At 44.7% G+C, this 18,485-nt stretch overlaps 1 protein-coding gene across 1 annotated transcript in view; it reads right to left on the reverse strand.

The window, feature by feature from the left end:
- The window catches only part of PGM2L1 (phosphoglucomutase 2 like 1), a 680,235-nt gene that overhangs the window by 237,884 nt on the left and 423,866 nt on the right, over positions 1-18,485 (reverse strand). The window contains exon 9 of the mRNA XM_086933811.1: positions 177-357. Coding sequence (XP_086789937.1) covers positions 177-357 — 181 coding nt within the window. The remainder of the gene's footprint in view (positions 1-176; positions 358-18,485) is intronic.

Genomic DNA, 18,485 nt, shown 5'->3' on the forward strand with positions numbered 1-18,485 from the left:
CTGCTGATGATGTCACATATTACATCATTCACAAAATTTCTTTATGTTTTTTTTCATGGGGAGTGAGGAAGGTTGTTCTCAAGCACATAAAAACGCATGCACCACCATACTATAGTATAAAAAGCTTAGTGACATACTTATCTCGGCAATTAATTACAAGATAGGCAGGTTCTTACTTCAAAATGAAATCCTTCCTTAAGTGCGATTGCTGACAAGATCTTAGAAGAGACTGTTGTTGCCAACATGTAAATATCCTTCACATCAAGTTTTCGCTGATTATTCTCCTTCCAGCATGTAAACATCCACCATCCAAGTAAAGCGGCCAGTTCATTGCCTGTAAATACTTTCCATCGACCACTGTAAATAAAAAGTGATATCATTAATTTTGCACACAGTAAAGGGAAGATTTAATTGTTCCCATATGTCAGAACATATGTCACCCTGTAAAAACTCAAAGCTCTTTCTTCTGCAGTAATAAACAGTAACTACCAACAATCAAATAGCCCTTTTCCCCATCTGGAACGGGGGTTAACAAGACTAAACTAACATTGCATGAAGAAAAGGGGAGTAGCCAAGTTGGTGCTTTGTTTTAACGGCAAAGTATGAATACATAATATTATAAGTAAATAACCATCTGCTTCTTGCTTCTTTTCCCGAGGGGTTCCAAATGTATAATGTCAAGAGTTACTTAGAAGGCATAATCCTTTATTAAATTTCTCTGGAGAGATCTCATTCCACCACTAGCCATCCTTTACCATGCAATCTTAACACCCATCCTGGGTTATAAGCAAAGTTCCAGGTTTTCCGTTTTCACTGGTTTCTACAAATAAAAACAGACCTAAAACAATGTGTATTCTTCCTGTCTGTAGATAAATACTGACATTTGAGCTTCATGTGAGTGACTCTCCAAGTTGTCTTTTGTGAATTCCAGACCAACAGTTAATCAGATAGACAGCATAGGGAGTTAAAAAAACAAGATGGCATTTAAAAAAAACAGGCATGTGTGAACATATATTTGTAGTATAATTCTAATATTTACTGTGGGTGTAGTGTTTTGGTATATTAAACTGCTTAACATGCTAAATCACAAAAGGTATCAAAGTATGAATGCATGTATATCAATTAAATACATATGAAAATGCACCATTTTACAACTCTATTCTCAAAACGCAAATGATGGGCTCAAAAAAATAAAAATATGGTTAAATAGTGACAAAAATGTTAGAAATAAAAATGTAAAAAAACAAAACCGGAGCCCAAATTATAAGCTTCCGAACTCCTTAGTTAGAGGACTCAGAATGTCATTCTACTGGCTCTAGTGAGCCAGTGCCACCATCTAATCGTCAAGCTATAATGTTCCTTTTGTATTACACATCCCACAACTCAGCAAGAATCATTATGTATTTTTTCAAGATGTTGCAGCACTGTTGGAAAATTGGCATGGACCTCCGTAGTCCGATATCAGAAGTTACCCCAACAGTGACATTACAGCTATCACCAATATTGGCGTACTATGGGTCTCCTCTAGTTTTCTCACAATGGAGCTCAACCCTAGTAGAAGCAGTTCGCTTATGCAGACATTCAGAACCAGCCAACTTGCCTGCATTCACCCATTTATCTCTTCTATTGGGTTCAACAGAAAAAATTCACTACATGGAATTACAAGCGGTTTGAAAGCTTGCCACAGTATGTAGCATCAGTAGATTGTGTACATAATTCATGTAAACAAACAAGTTATTTACCTTCAGCAATGCTCTTTCTGATGGATGGTCTATCTTCCACACTTTTCCAATGTGGATAGATAGGTTTTTATTGCACAATTACTTAAAATCATTGCAATTGATTGCATAAGAACAATTTAAAAAACACTTTTTCCATCATTCCATAAAAGCTTATGTCAATTTATGGACCTTGCACTCTTTAAATCACTGAATTATCGACACTTTAAAAAGGATGGCTAGACTTGCGCACAAGATCATTAAAATTCTATACAATTGTCAGAATCCATCAGGGATTTTGCTGCTGTCATTAATTTAAAAAACGAGCGGCTTATTGCATGGAGTCACCTTTCATACAAATTTGTATATTTAGGATACGCCAGATGGGGCGGTTTCCTTCTCTTTTCCTGCAGAGTCGGCACTGTGTGGCTATTTCCCAGCAGTAGGATTATTCTGAACCGTAGTCTTGTTAGTTGGCGCTTCATTATAGGCTTTAACGACTAAAAATAATTGGAAAGCCTCCACTGTTGGAATGTAATGCCCAACTGCGGTGCCTCAGGTTTTTCATTGCTAATGCATCACGTTCAGCTGATATTAATTTTGCTTGTGTAGTTAATAGTTTTACAGCCACGGCTGTGGGTGAGGATGACCAAATTTCACAGGCTTCAATGCGATGCATTATAACTCTGTGTCAGGTTGACCCAAGATTATTTATCATTTACTAGATTTGGCTCTTTAGAGTGTGATCCGGGGCTTTTTTTGCTTTCAAACAGTAAGCTACAAAGCTAGCTTTTAACCCCTTGCATGCGTCGGACGCGCGGGAGCCATCCGATGCATAAGTGCTCATGTGTGTCAGACTGCTCCAGTGTGTCCGACACCATGGCACAGGAAATCCCTCTGGTGAGGGACCAGAGGGATTTCTTTTTCTCCCCCAAAGCCTCAGGAGCAGGGGAAGAGCCTCTGAGGCTCCCGGGCCCCCTAGTGGTTTCTAGGAAATAACGATCAGCACATACGTCCCGCTGATGTCATTTCATAGAAACCGAAACTGCAATTAGCCTTTAGGCTCATTTCAGTTTCACTTTCTATGTGCTCAGGGGGCTATCTCAGCCCCCTGATCACGTAGAAAGACGGGAGTGGTATCATTGGAAAGGGGAGAATCCCCTACAAATCTCAAATTTAACACAAAAAAAAGAAACAATTTTTAATGAAATTTCTGGTAGGGAAAGTTTTGGAATCTATGTGGAGCCACACATTTCCTACCACCCAGCGTTCCTCTCAGTCTCCAGAGTAAAACGATAACTCACTTGTGTGGATGGGGTAAGGGCCTGTGACTGGGAAGAGCCCAAAACATAGGGATTTACAGTATAGCACCTACAATTCTAAGCGCTACATTTTTTTAAAAATACGTTTTTAGCTAATTCTGCATATGACACCCACACAAGTGAGGTATCATTTTACTCGGAACACTAAGGAGAATGCTGTGGGGTAGGACATTTGTGCCGGCACAGTGATTCCACCCATTAATATGTGGATAATGTGTTTTGTCTCACAAAATTTGAGGTTTGTAGGAGATTCTAGCTAGGGAAACGTTGGGGGATCCATGCAAGCCATACCTCATTAGACTCCCCAGTTACAAGTTTTCAGAAATGTGCGGGTTTGGTAGGTTTCCCTAGATAGCAGCGAGCCTGGGACAAAAAACAGGTGCCCCTCCCCAAAACCAGGTTGTTATGTTATAGGTAATTTTGAAGTCTCCACAGTATGATTTGGGCCATTTTCTGTTGCAGCCACTATGCCTACCCACACATGAGGGACCATTTTTATTGGGAGACCTGGGGGAATGCTGGGTAGTAGGACATTTGTGTCAAAATTGATTTTTTTACCACAATTTGAAGTTTGCAGGGGATTCTGGGTAGGGAAATGTTGGGGACCCACGAAAGCCATACCTTACTGGACTCCACGAGTGTCTAGTTTTCAGAAATGAGTGGGTTTTGGTAGGTTTCCCTAGATGGCCGCCGAGCCAGAGGCCAAAAACTCATGGGATCCCCCTGCAAAGCCAGGTTGTTTTGTGATTTGTATTTAGATGCCTCAATAGGTTTTGGGCACTTGCCTGTCGCGGGTACTTGACCCACCCACGCGAGGTACCATTTTTATCAGGAGACCTGGGGGAATGTTGGGTGGTAGGACATTTGTGGATCTACGTAGATTCCAGAACTTTCCCAAACAGAAATTTGAGAAAAGTGATTTTTTTTCAGCTAAATTTGAGGTTTGCAGGGGATTCTGGGTAGGAAAGCGTTGGGGGACCCACGCAAGCCATACCTCGCTGGACTCCCCCGGGTGTCTAGTTTTCAGAAATGTGTGGATTTGGTAGGTTTCCCAAGATGTCTCGCTGGCGAGGTATGGCTTTTGTGGGTCCCCCAACATTTTCCTACCCAGAAACCCCTGCAAACCTCAAATTTAGCTAAAAAAAATCACTTTATCTGAAATTTCTGTCTGGGAAAGTTCTGGAATCTACTTGGATCCACAAATTTCCTACCACCCAGCGTTCCTGAGGCTCCCGAGTAAAATTACACCTCACTTGCGTGGATGGGGTAAGGGCCTGTGACTGTGAAGAGCCCAAAACATAGGGATTTAGGGTATAGCACCTACAATTCTAAGCGCTACATTTTTTTAAAAATATGTTTTTAGACAATTTTGCATTGGACACCCACACAAGTGAGGTATTATTTTACTCGGAACACTAAGGAGAATTCTGTGGGGTAGGACATGTGTGCCGGCACGGTGATTCCACCCATAAATATGTGGAAAATGTGTTTTGTTTCACTAAATTTGAGGTTTGCAGGGGATTCTGGGTAGGGAAACGTTGGAGGATCCACGCAAGCCATACCTCATTGGACTTCCCAGGGTGTCTAGTTTTCAGAAATGTGTGGGCTTGGTAGGTTTCCGTAGGTGGCGGCGAGCCGGAACCAAAAACACAGGTGCCCCCCAAAACCAGGTAGTTTTGTTATAGGTAATTTTAAAGTCTCCACAGTACAATTTGGGCCATTTCCTGTTGCAGCCACTATGCCTACCCACACATGAGGTACCATTTTTATCGGGAGACCTGGGGGAATGCTGGGTAGTACGACATTTGTGTAAGCCCGATGATCCTACAACTTTCTCACACAGAAATGTGAGAAAAAAATGCATTATTTTTTCAACAAAATGTGAGGTTTGCAGGGGATTCTGCGTAGGGAAAGGTTGGGGGACCCACGAAAGCCATATCTTGCTGGACTCCACCGGGTGTAAGGTTTTCAGAAATGAGTGGGTTTTGGTATGTTTCCCTAGATGGCTGACGAGCCCGGGGCCAAAAACACATGGGACCCCCCCTGCAAAACCAGGTTATTTTGTGATTTGTAATTTTGATGTTGCCTCAATAGGTTTTGGGCGCCTGTCGCGGGTACCTGACCCACCCACACAAGTGAGGTACCATTTTTCCCAGAAGACTTTGGGGAATGCAGGGTGCATGGAATTTTGTGGATCCATACAGATTCCAGAACTGTCCACCACAGAAATGTCAGGAAATGTGTTTTCTTTAACCCATTCAGTGTCCCCTCGGCAGACGGGAGCACTCGCTCCCTGGTGCTGCGAACGACGCAGCCCCGCCCACCCTTCAGAGCGCCCACACCGCGGGGGAATGTTTGCCGCGGTAAACGGGTTAAACAAATTTTGAGGTTTGCAAGGGATTCTGGGTAACAGAACCTGGTGAGAGCCAGACAAGTCGCCCCATCTTGGATTCCCCTGGGTGTCTAGTTTTCAAAACTGTATCGGTTTGCTAGGTTTCCCTAGGTGACGGCAGAGCTAGGGTTCAAAATCTACAGCTAGGCACTTTGCAAAAAAAGGGTCAGTTTTCACTGTAAATATATAAAGTGTTTTCACGTTGCATTTTGAGCCGTTTCCTGTCGCGGGCACTAGGCCTACCCACACTGGAGTTGGATTCGATGCAGAGGGCTACTCCTCCACAGTCTTATGTGCAGCCCAGCCTTTTATTCTTACAACTCCACCAGAGTGCTAGGGTGATGTTGGCTCCTTAAAACAGACCCAACCCAAGGAGGCGTAGCCGGACGAGCAAGCGGCACAATGATGCCTGCTTTGCGGGTGTTCGGTTTAGTGCCAGCAGTGTGCAGCACAGCGCGAGGGATGTGGATAAACTGACTGATAAGCTGCACTATTGCCTACATGTCTTCTATTTTAGGAAGCTGCTGCCTTTGCTAGTTCTAGCATCAACCTGACACTGCTGGCCCGAGCACCCCATCTGCAGGACCGAACAAGTTAGATGCCCGTGTCACTGCCGCCTCAGAACACAACTCCTCAGGGTTGCGCCCTTTAGAGCACGGGCTTGGTGCTGACACACACTGGAAATATTGTTTGATATATTAACAAAGAGGCATACACAGGCACTGAGGGAGCTGGAGCGAGGCAGAGCAGGAGAAACGGGGCGTGGTTTTAAGTCCAATGCTAGTGTTTCATGCGTTGAGTCAAACGCACACCTCCTACCTTCTCTGTGAAAACAAACGCAGCCATAATCTGTTGATTTTGGAGTGAGAAAGTTTCTGTTGAGAGAACATGAGAGCCTTGTTAAACATATATTTGGAATGCGAGACCTGAGGACGAGCCGGCGGTGCTGTCCCGATAGTGGCGTCATTGTTTTAGAAAGCAGAGGTGAACTCCCGCCCCAAAAGAACAGAATCCCAGCGCGCGCCAGATACTGGGGTTCAAAGGGCGTGCGGTGTCAGAGAGCTTCGGCGCCCCACAAGCACTCTGGCCAGTATGCAGTCGACACTGCAGACAGGGAGACTGCCTGATGGCCATGGGGTTTAAAAGGACCTGTCAACAAAAACAAATTGGCAGATAGTATGCTCTGTGAACAAGCGCTGCCACGCGGATTTGAAAAAACAGATGGGCCCTACGTGCGCTCCCGTGTCGGACTCGGACGCGAAACGAAAACAAGAAACAAAACAAGCTCGGGTGAGGTGCGCGAGCGCTTGTGCCTGCCACTGCACACGAAAAACAGATGGCACACTGCGTACTGCTGCGCGTAACCGCAAGCCGTAGGCTGTGGGCAGCTACACTTCCAGGCAAAGGTGGGACATGCACCCGCCTGTGTCCAATAGCGTGATGCCTTCGCACGCAAAAACCAATAGAAAGAAAGTAACAAAAAAAAACACGCATGAGCGTGTGAAAAGTACAGATTGATTCCAAGAGGTCGTTTTAATAGGGCAGTGCAGCAGCGACCTAAAAAGAAGTCATTTTGAAAAATGACCGATAATTCTCATGCTAGTATGGGTACACACAATTTCGGAAATGTGCAAATATTTACTGTTTCTAATCTAAACTATATTTTGTTCCAATTTCAGAAATATATAGGTGTCTTTAATATTGATTTTTCCAAGTATGTATTTTCCCAAATTAATTGCTATATACCCGGTACATAATAAACCATTGCAAGACACTCGCTCAGTTATTGGCTCTGGGTTTGTCAGGTTCTTAGTGAACCTACACGTCCTATATATCCCCACAACCACAAAGGTCCAGCGGATGCAACAGTATAATGCTTTCAAACAGCTGTCATAATTAGAAGAAGTTACAGGTGAAAACAATGACACAAATGGCTGTTTTTTTCAACTAATTTTCAATTTTCCCTATATTTAACTGTTCGTTTTTATAACGAAACCTTGAAAGATCTACAAACATGACCCCTTGCTGAATTCAGAATTTTGTCTACTTTTCTGAAATGTACAGCTTTCCAGGATCCATCATTGTTTTCGTACCCATTTCTACCATTAACTGGAAGGAGGTTGAAAGCACAAAAAAACTTCTGCCAAGCACTCCGGTAATATATGCATCCTTACATTAATTCTTCATTAGTTTTAATTCTGTTGGTGAGGGACCATCGGGAGAGGACTTATTTATACCCAGGTTTCTGAGTACAAAGAGATAAGTGCTTTTAATAGGGTAATAGGGTTTGGGGTGAGGTACTGGGTTTTTCAGAACCGGTACTGATCCGGTAACCCAGCGGTGTCAGGGCAACACCCAAATACCTCGGGTACTTTCCTGATTCAGACCACAGAAACACAAGTCTTCTAGGTGAAGTCAAAGAACAAATTTATTGGCTGCAACCAAGTAACAGGCGTCCTAGAAGTACAACAACACGGTGTGTATATTCTCAGGAGACTGCTCGTTTTTACAGAGCCGGCTTTCTCTTTTTATACACGATATTACACTTCAGGCAAAAATTCTTGGTTTTACAATTCGACCATAAACATATTTTCACAATAAAGAAAAAGCAAAGTCATGATGGCAAGCCCATATTTTCGTTTGTCCAGTTCGTGATAGATTACCTGGCCAGGCCCAGAACTTCCATCAGATATCGATGAAACCCCAATAAAATCGGGCACCTCCTCCTTGTAAAACTAGCCATAAAGAAGAAACAGGGACAGGTGTGTGTATGATAAAGTGTGGTTTGTATGCGGTAAATGGTTTATGACATGTTGTGCCTTGATGCTAATCTTGCTCGACCACTGGATTGGGGACTGCCCAAACAGGTTTGGCTGGAGGCAGTGGAGGCAGCTCGCCCAGGTCACAGAGGAGTCAGGAAAGGTAGACGTGTCCTTTCAGCTCGAATTTGGCCTGGGTCAATTGACTATGTAAGGGCAACCACAAGATGGATGCCGCTCACAAAATGGAACCCGAGGGTTAGAGACAGGAAGTACGATTTAGGGGTGTTCTCGTCACTCAATCGTGATGCAAATGCACAGTAATAATGACCTCATCATTACCGGTCTGCCAATACCAAAATCGTCATGGTATGATGATATTTTCTGACACGAGTGTTGGGCTTCGGTACCACATATAGCAGGGTCCAAAATTTTCAGAACCACAGACCCTCCTTTTGCCCATATATAGGCAATAACTCATGCTAAACTGAGTCCAAATCTGTATTCATGAAGTCATGGAGATGCTGCTGTAGCATCATCCTGTTGCTTAGTTCGTCCCTTGACACAGGCTTCCTTACACATGATGTAGCACAGAGGCCACATATTGCAGGGGCGCACTGCACACACAGGCAGAACATGAACAGGATGGCTAAGACCATTCCAATGAATATCAGAATCTTCTATCCCCAGGCAGATATCAGTTCCCAGAACCACCCCAGCAAGGACCAGTCTCCTTTGTCCACATGAATGGACTCAGAGATTTTGTGCAGTTTGGAGATGGCCTGGTATACTGTCGGAGCATTGTCAGGGATGAAAATGCAGCAACTGGATTGGATCACTTTACATACCCCACCACGGTCTGCAAGTATGACATCTAGGGCAACCCTATTCTGAAGAGTCATAAGGCGGTCCGACTGGAGCTCCGCAGTCAAGTTACTAAGGGCACCAGCCGTTTCAATCACGGCGGATTCAACTACCCTCGTCAGTTGGCGAATGTTCCTGCTGTTCACCATAGGCCCCCAAAAACGGCAGAAAACCCTTTGCGAAATCCCCAAACTCCTGTTCCGCAGTGTCGTCTTTACTCACGACACCCCTAACTGTCCTTGTCCTGTGGTTATCTGCCTCGGCCGTGTAGGTGGGTGGCAACAGGAACGAGATAAAACATGTGCCCGAAAAGTCAGGGGGCAACCATGTATATGCTCTGTCGTGGCAGACGAAGTAGGTACCCTTAGCTGCTAGGAACGAAGGGGAGGTCTGAGACAAGAAAACATAAGTCTCAGTACAAACACTCTTCCCTAACTGGGCTCTGGGGTTTTTGCCATTTCCCTGCAGACATAGGTGACCTTGATGGGGTACTATCCAGATTGGGGAGGATTTCTTTGCTTTCTGGCTCTCAGTTAAGGAAATCCCATACTTAGTTATGTTCCATCTACTGAAAGGCTCCAATTCGTCTCTGGGAATTGTCCTATATGTGTCAATATCCCTGCTCATATTTCTGATTCCTGTCACTAGTGCCTTGTTGCTTGAATTTCTTCCTGCGGGACGCGGGGGGTACGGTTCTATGGCAAACAGGAACATTGTCTGGAAAGCCCACAGAGAACCATAGTAACTAAATGGCAGAACAAAATACGGGATACCCTTGTCTGTCATGTGTTGCATAAGTCCACATACCCAACAATTCGTTGTGTTCATTACAGACTGGTGCTGGTGTAGGAGCTGAACGAATGAGTTGTTTACAAATTCTAATCTTCTGGCAGACTCATGTTCAGGTAGAGGGTGAAAGGAATGCGGCGAAACAGTAGGAGGAGGTGTGGGCTGAGTGTCGTGTACAAATGTAACTCGAAAGGTGAACAAAGTATAGCCCACCAAAAACATCATTATGCTACACAACATCAAAATGCATATTATCAAAAATTGTTTTCTTGCCATCACAGTGCATATTGTCTTTTCAAAGTTTGCTGGTCTAGCAGGTCTCTCCATCTTAGGAAACTCCATCCTCTAAGTTGCTGCTCGAGGTGGGAGATTGATTCTGCTAAGGAGTGCTTCTGTTCAGTCCAGGGTAATTCCCTTAGACCAACCAGAACAGTCGACCTAATTGTCTCCAGCTGCACTCCAAAGACTGTGGCAACCGCGACCCTAGCAGCAGAACCGGATCGCGGTTCGAAAATCAAAAATGAGCAAGTATCCCAGATGAGAGAGCTGCACAATCAAAAAGAGGGGAAAAAAAACTTTTTTTATTTGCCCTTAACCATACGTCTGGGCCTCAAGTTATAGCGGTTTCGACCCGGTGCTGTGTTGTCTTGAAACAAAAGTTCAGGCTCAGTTGTGTCCAATTGCATTGACGGTGGCACAGATCCTTGCAGAATGTTATCGCTCTACTTCTCTGTAGTAGTTCCTTTCAAACGTGCATCACTGAAGGGTAAGAACCGTGGCACCGTTTCGGTCTCAGAGTCAGCAATTCCTTCCTGGACCCACCGGTCATAAGGCAGAGGTAACGGGACCCTCTTGCAGTGGGTCCCGTGGATCCAGTTCTTCTTTCCTTCCACACGAACGGCTGATCTAGTGGAAAGAAGGACGAGGTGTGGTCCGGTCCCCCTGGGCTGTGCGTTCTTTGTTCGCTGGAAGTTTTTTATCAGCACATGAGATCCAGGATCGATAGGATGTCCTGGAGCTTCAGAGGCCTGAGGTAGACTGTTGTGGACCTGTTGGTGTAAAACACGCAATTTAGCCGTCAATTAATACAAGTAGTCAAGCAAAACAGGGTGCTCTACCTCACTGAGCCTGGTGGGTCTGGGCACCCCCCATATGTTGGCCGGGCGGCCAAAAACAATTTCCTAGGGACTGAGTTTCACTCTCGAATGCACGGTCATTCTGGTGGATAGAAGTGCTAAAGGCAAAGCGTCAGGCCATTTGAGACCAGTGCTCGCTTGAATCTTAGCCAATTTTAGTTTTAGGGTGCCATTGTAGCATTCTACTAATCCAACTGATTGGGGGTGGTTTGCAGCGTGGAACTTCTGTTGTATGCCTAGACTCTCACACACTCTCTTCATCACTCGCCCCACAAATTCACTCCCATTATCACTCCAGACCATTCTAGGCATTCCGAACCTGGGGAAGAATTCTTTGACAAGGGCTTTTGCTGTGGACAAGGCAGTATTGTCCTTGAGGGGATATGCTTCTACCCATCTTGAGAAGGCACAGACAACAACGAGTACGTATTTTAAATTGTTGCACCTCTCCATGTGTATGAAATCTAGCTGCAAAACCTCAAACGGATACGTAGGAGGTGCAAAATGACCAGCTGGAGTTGGGGTTCCCCTACCAGGGTTGTGTTTCCAACACACCATGCAGTTCTTGACCACATTCTCTGCACATTTAGGTATTCCAGCATTTTGCTATACTGGAGCCAACAACTTGCAAATCCCTTTCACGCTGATATGGGCCATTCCATGAGCCATTGTAACCACTGCAAGCACATACCCATCGGGTAGCAACCATCTCTGATGCTCTGATAATTTGACCCAACAGCCATTCGCATCCAATCTACCCTTGCTTTCTCTCCATTCATTCAGCTCTTTCTCAGTGGCCTCGGATTGTATAGACTTCACACTCTCAATCGTGTCTTCACACATACCACCATCACCAATCCATCTCGCAGGGCCTGCGACATACATTCGGCTCATTACATTCCTTGCAGTTTCTTTCGCAACTTCATCCGCAAATGCATTCCCACGACCAACATCATCAGTCACCTTCTTGTGAGCACTACATTTTACAATCGCAACTTGTAGAGGCAAGGTCAGTGATTCAAGAAGCTCATTAAATAGCTGACCATGTTGTATCTTTGCACCATGCGAAGTCAGGAACCCACGTTCACGCCACAAACGTCCAAAACTATGAGCCACGCCAAACGCATACTGACTGTCAGTGTACAGATTCACTTTCATTCCTTTTGACAAAACACACGCCCTTGAGAGTGCGATCAATTCTGCTGCCTGAGCTGAGTTATGTGGAATACGTGCAGTTTCAACAACTGTATGCAAAGTAGTGACAGCATATGGTGCAGTCGTGTCACCATTCGGGAGCTTAAAGCATGAACCATCCACCCATAAGGTACCATCGCATTCAACAAGAGGAGTATCTTGGAGGTCTATTCTCCCTTTTGTTTCTTCTTCTGTTCTAAGAAAACAATTGTGTTGTTCTTCAGCACTCTCTGCCTCAACCGGAATTGGCAACAATGTGGCTAGGTTTAGTGTGCTGCATCGTTTGATGTGCACATGGCTCGCTAACAAAGTTAGTTCGTAACCTGACAATCTAGCACTAGTTAAGTGCTGTGTCTTGGTTCTGTCCAATAATGTGTCCACTGCACGAGGAACCATGACTACTAACGTTTTATTCATCACTAAACCAGCGGACTGTCGAATCGAAACAGCTGCTGCTGCTGTTGCTCTTAAACAACTTGGCAATGCTTTAGCTACTGGATCCAAAGTCGACGAAAAATATGCACATGGACGCTGCTTGTCTCCAAACAACTGTGTCAACACTGATAATGCACAACCTTCTCGCTCATGGACATACAATGTAAAGGGCTTACTGTAGTCGGGCGTACCCAACACAGGAGCCGAACATAATGCTGTGCGCAATTCAGAAAAACTTTTCTGACACTCTTCAGACCAAGGCACAGGATTGGGTATACCTTTACATGTTAATGCCACCAATGGTTTGGCCAGTAAAGAAAAATGTGGAATCCACTGTCTACAGTACGATGTAATACCCAAGAAAGCACGCACTTCTCTCTGTGTTCTTGGCACACTTAATTTTGCAATTGCCTGGATTCTTTCTGGGGTCAGTTTCCTTCCCGCCTTCGATAAGAGATGACCTAAGTAGGTCACTTCTTGTTGACAATATTGTACTTTAGACAGGGACACTTTGTGATGCAGATCACACAAATGACGCAACAATGACAACGTGGCTTCTTTACATATTTCCTCAGAATCTGCAGCAATAAGCAAGTCATCAACATACTGAATGAGTGTAGCGCCTTCAGGTAAAACAATCGTATCAAGCTGTGTTTTTAGAGCTTGACTATGTATTGATGGACTTTCACAGTAGCCCGGGGGAGCGCGTTTAAAGCGGAAACTTCGTCCTCCTAAACGGAAGCCAAAAATATCCTTACTTTCTTCAGCAATTGGGATGCTGAAGAAAGCATTCTTCAAGTCAATTACCGAAAACCATGTTGCAGAGGCTGGGATCATAGTCAACAGGGCAGTAATGTCAGGAACAACTGGAAATTGTGGCACTACTATTTTATTCACCTCTCTAAGGTCAATCACAAATCTGTACACAGGTGGCTGAGAGGGGTCGGTTCTTTTCAACACAGGCAGAACAGGACTATTGCAAACATTGCCTCTTGTCTCTTCAATCACATCTTTTTCAATCAGATCGTAAATGATCGCTAACAACGCTTTTTCTCCTTCACTAGAAATTTTGTATTGGGGAATTCGTGGCATCCTAACATTAGCTTTTAATGTCACAACATATGGTGGTATTTCTAAGAGACCCACATCGTTAGGTCCAGTAGCCCAAAGTATATCAGGGAGAGACAGCAATTCTGTCGGAATTTTATCCCTCGACAAATACATTGGAGAAACCACTTTCTTACCTAGTGTAAGTTGTACTCCTGAAGGAGAACAATACAAAGTCGCATACAATCTTTTAACCAGGTCCAATCCCAACAAGTTCTCACCACAACCTGTTGTCAGAATAAGGGGTGCTTCGAATTCACAAGGGCATAGGACATGAAATCGGGATCCTAACTGGGGCGCCAGAAAAACCTTCAGAAACATTCATTTCGCCAGACAAAGGTGCGCCAGGGAGTTTTGAGTGCATCATAGAACTCTTTGTAGCACCAGTATCCAACAGAAAAGGTTCTGACACACCTGATGTAATCACCTCGTCGTATGGTCCACTCTGATCTACTGGAACTGAAACAACTCCCTCTCTTTGTCCATGGCTGTCCTAGCAGTCATTACCTTCCATATACTCATCTTCTGCATAGTAATCATCAGCGTAGTACTGAGCTGTTCTACCAGATGCATTATTCTGCTGATCAAACCTATTCATGGAATTTTGAGGTGGAAAGGCGCGTGTATTCTGAGGGACGTTTCCACGTCCTCTACCTTTAGGCGTTTGCTGAACACTTCTACCTCTTCATTGTATGTGATGGGGCCTACCCCATGTTTCACATATAATTCATAGGTTGGAGTTCCAATCGGAAGAACCGGACACGAGTCCTCCAGTCGGGAGTCCCTATTATTACAACCAAGACAAAACAAATTTCCAAGTCTGCTAAGACCAGGCATCTTCGCTCTCTAGTCTAGCTTCAAACTTCAAAGGATTATCGATTACGATATTTCTCGTGAATACACGAGTCCTTCGGCTTTGGCGCTTGCAAGTTCCAAATCAAAGCGGTCCCACAAAGGGGACACCAAACAAACTAAGGACTGGGAGACGCTCCACTTATACTTAACTGAGGTATCGATGACGTCACCAGAAGGCTCGTCTAATGTTTCGCTTTACCAAACATCAATGGGTCCAAATCAGGGCGATAGTCAGGGCAGCAGTCCTTCGTAGCCGTCGGGACGCGGGGAACCTCGCAACAAAGACCTTCGGAACCACGTCGACATACAGGGGTCGCTGAAGTGGCTGGCCGTCCTCCGGAATTTTCACACAAAGCTCCTCACGAACATCTGGCTTGGACCGGTACCGCTGATACCGCCCCACGTTGGGCGCCAAATGATGTACTGGGTTTTTCAGAACCGGTACTGATCCGGTAACCCAGCGGTGTCAGGGCAACACCCAAAGACCTCGGGTACTTTCCTGATTCAGACCACAGAAACACAAGTCTTCTAGGTGAAGTCAAAGATCGAATTTATTGGCTGCAACCAAGTTACAGGCGTCCTAGAAGTACAACAACACGGTGTGTATATTCTCAGGAGACTGCTCGTTTTTATTGAGCCGGCTTTCTCTTTTTTATACACGATATTACACTTCAGGCAAAAATTCTTGGTTTTACAATTCGACCATAAACCTATTTTCACAATAAAGAAAAAGCAAAGTCATGATGGCAAGCCCATATTTTCGTTTGTCCAGTTCGTGATAGATTACCTGGCCAGGCCCAGAACTTCCATCAGATATCGATGAAACCCCAATAAAATCGGGCACCTCCTCCTTGTAAAACTAGCCATAAAGAAGAAACAGGGACAGGTGTGTGTATGATAAAGTGTGGTTTGTATGCGGTAAATGGTTTATGACATGTTGTGCCTTGATGCTAATCTTGCTCGGCCACTGGGTTGGGGACTGCCCGAACAGGTTTGGCTGGAGGCAGTGAAGGCAGCTCGCCCAGGTCACAGAGGAGTCAGGAAAGGTGGACGTGTCCTTTCAGCTCGAATTTGGCCTGGGTCAATTGACTATGTAAGGGCAACCACAAGATGGATGCCGCTCACAAAATGGAACCCGAGGGTTCGAGACAGGAAGTACGATTTAGGGGTGTTCTCGTCACTCAATCGTGACGCAAATGCACAGTAATAATGTCCTCATCATTACTGGTCTGCCAATACCAAAATCGTCATGGTATGATGATATTTTCTGACAAGAATGTTGGGCTTTGGTACCACATATAGCAGGGTCCAAAATTTTCAGAACCACAGAGGGATGCCCTAGTCGTTTAATTTTGCCTACACTGTTTAATGCCGTTTGAAAAATGATATATGCTAAGTAAAAGGCCCTACTCTTTTATCACTAGCGTGTCCTCGATCAAATAGAATATGCAAACTACGTTATCTTCGATGTGAAAGCCCTTTTGGAAACCTGTTTGTACGTATATGTGACCAATTTATGTTCTGCTGCCAGCTCTTTGAGTATAATACTGGCATAGCACTCCCCCTCTACATCCATAAGGGCAATCATCTGATTAGATTAGATTGTTAGCCTATTTTATGGATTGGTACAAGCAGGGAGCCCCTCCATGACTCAGAAATGCTTCCTCCCATTGTATAATACCGGAAGAGAGGTGACTATTTTTCTCCATCGCTTTGAACACCATAGGCGGGATGCTATTTGGCCCAGGCACACCCCAATCGCATTTTTTTAAAGATATGTACCTCTTGGGCAGATGTTATTGTAATAGTTTCATTTGTACTTTTTTGTGGCTTCATACTCTAATTTGTTGGTGTTATCCCATTTATTGCATTTTACACCATCACTGGGTGACTCCACGTAGAGTGCTTGTATACATTTTCCCAAACTGGGGGCAATGTTTATCGCTAATGGTGGCTTATTTGGTCTGAAACATTTGTTCATACAGACCCATAATTTCCTTTGGTCTCTTGATTTTATGTTCTCATGTGCATTTTTCCAACTTTTCTCTTCCATCATTCTCTTATAAGTGAATCTCACTTTCCTGTGTACTGTACCTGGAAGTTCCATCCAGGCACAGTATGGATCAAACAAAAATCTCATGCCACATCAACTCGTTGATGTCAGATGGTGATGAACAACGTTTTCAGTAAAGAAACAAGGTTTCCCTTTATGACATCACACCTTTCTTTTTGAAGGATAACTTCAATGACTTCAGTTGCAGTCTAATTTGTCTGTATAACGAGGCCAAGATTTGACAGTTGGAAGGACAATGCAACAGAGCAGCCATTTCAAGAGAAGGGAGATGGGAGAGCTGTAACAGCTCCATGGAAGCTGATCATTAATAAAAAAAAGAACATTTCTAAAAGTAATCACATACTATAGGTGTAGCATCAAGATCTAAAAATTGGCCAACAGTACTCAACTCCCTCATAAACTATCCTCAAACAACTTAGAACATGAATTGAGCTAAACCAGGACTGAATGTAAAGTACCTGAAGCTCAGCGGAACTAAGGCAGATCCTCAGATCACCCCAACACTAAAGTTTGCTTCTCCTCCAGTCCTGTAGAATATTCAAGAACTGCTGCATCACCTAGAAAGCCATTGGAAACAACAGAGTGACATATATGGGAAATAAACGAAAACTGACCTTCTAAAGTGGATAACTACATATAGCAGGTTTTAAGTCGATTTAAGTCGGTTTGCTATTGTGGCATATTGCACATTTGGGAGACGGCAATTGCTAAATGGGTCCCTGCACTAAATGAGCACCTTTGCAAAGCGTAGGAAGTGACCTCATCACAAATTCCTTTGCAGTCATTGGCTGCAATCCCTGAGCCAGTTAGCCAGCCGAACTGATCGAAACTCCCCTTTTACCCGGGAGGAGTAAAAGGCTGTTCAGTTTCTGCAGCTCGGGAAGGTGAGTGACCTCTTTAAAATAGCCCAATAATGCTACACGGAGAGGGCACTCTAATTGCAGGTCCATGATCTAATCAACGGCGTCGAAAATGAACCTCCAGAACAGATATACTCCAAGGCATGTCCAAGAAACGTGGAGAAAATCGGCACAGGGTGCCAAACATCTGACAGAGCAGTCATCGTCAATTATACCTATCGTATACAGCTGTTCTGGGGGACACCTTTTCCAAGTGCAAGCTATGTTCATAAAGGACACTCGGGTGTCACTACTAAAGTAAAGCCCAAAAGAAATTAACACGTTTATCTGCCTTTGATAACATAAATAGATTATGTAACGGAGTGTTATGTTACAAATATTTATTTAGCACAAGTACACCAGCTGGTTTCTTGTAACCCTGGGCGAAGAACTACGCTCCGTTCGCGGAGCTTGCGGAGTTTCGGCAACTCCGCGTTCCGCGGAGAACGCGTAGCTGTCGATTACTCCGCGATCCGGTGCGTAGCGTAGTTCTCTCGCGCTGAATAAGATTATCGCGTGCACGGCAATGGCTTACCTTGGTTCTGCGCTCGCTTTTTCCCGGTCGCGTGTGCCACTATGTTTGTAAACCCTAGCGAGAGTGTGAAATCCAAGATGGCTGCGCCCATCGCGACCGCGTGGGTAGGTTCGCGCGATATTTAGCGCTATCACGCACTTTTGTAGTGCGAACGAGAAGATGAGTTCCCGAACATGTCTTGCACAACCCGAACACGTTACTTGTGACCCGGAACAGGAAATAAGGGAACGCAAGCGGGCGGGACAAACCTCTTGGGTAACTTAGCGCGCTAGCCATCCCGAGCATGCAGGCAGCGCCCCGAACACGCGCACCGCGCTTCCAAAGACGAAAAACGGCGCGCAAGCGGGTCTAGCAAGCAACTACGCATGTCTGCGGAGCTACGCGTAGGTCGCGGAGTGCAAGTGCG

Source organism: Lissotriton vulgaris, chromosome 8 (genome assembly GCF_964263255.1).
Source record: "Lissotriton vulgaris chromosome 8, aLisVul1.2, whole genome shotgun sequence".
NCBI classification, from domain to species: Eukaryota; Metazoa; Chordata; class Amphibia; order Caudata; family Salamandridae; genus Lissotriton; species Lissotriton vulgaris.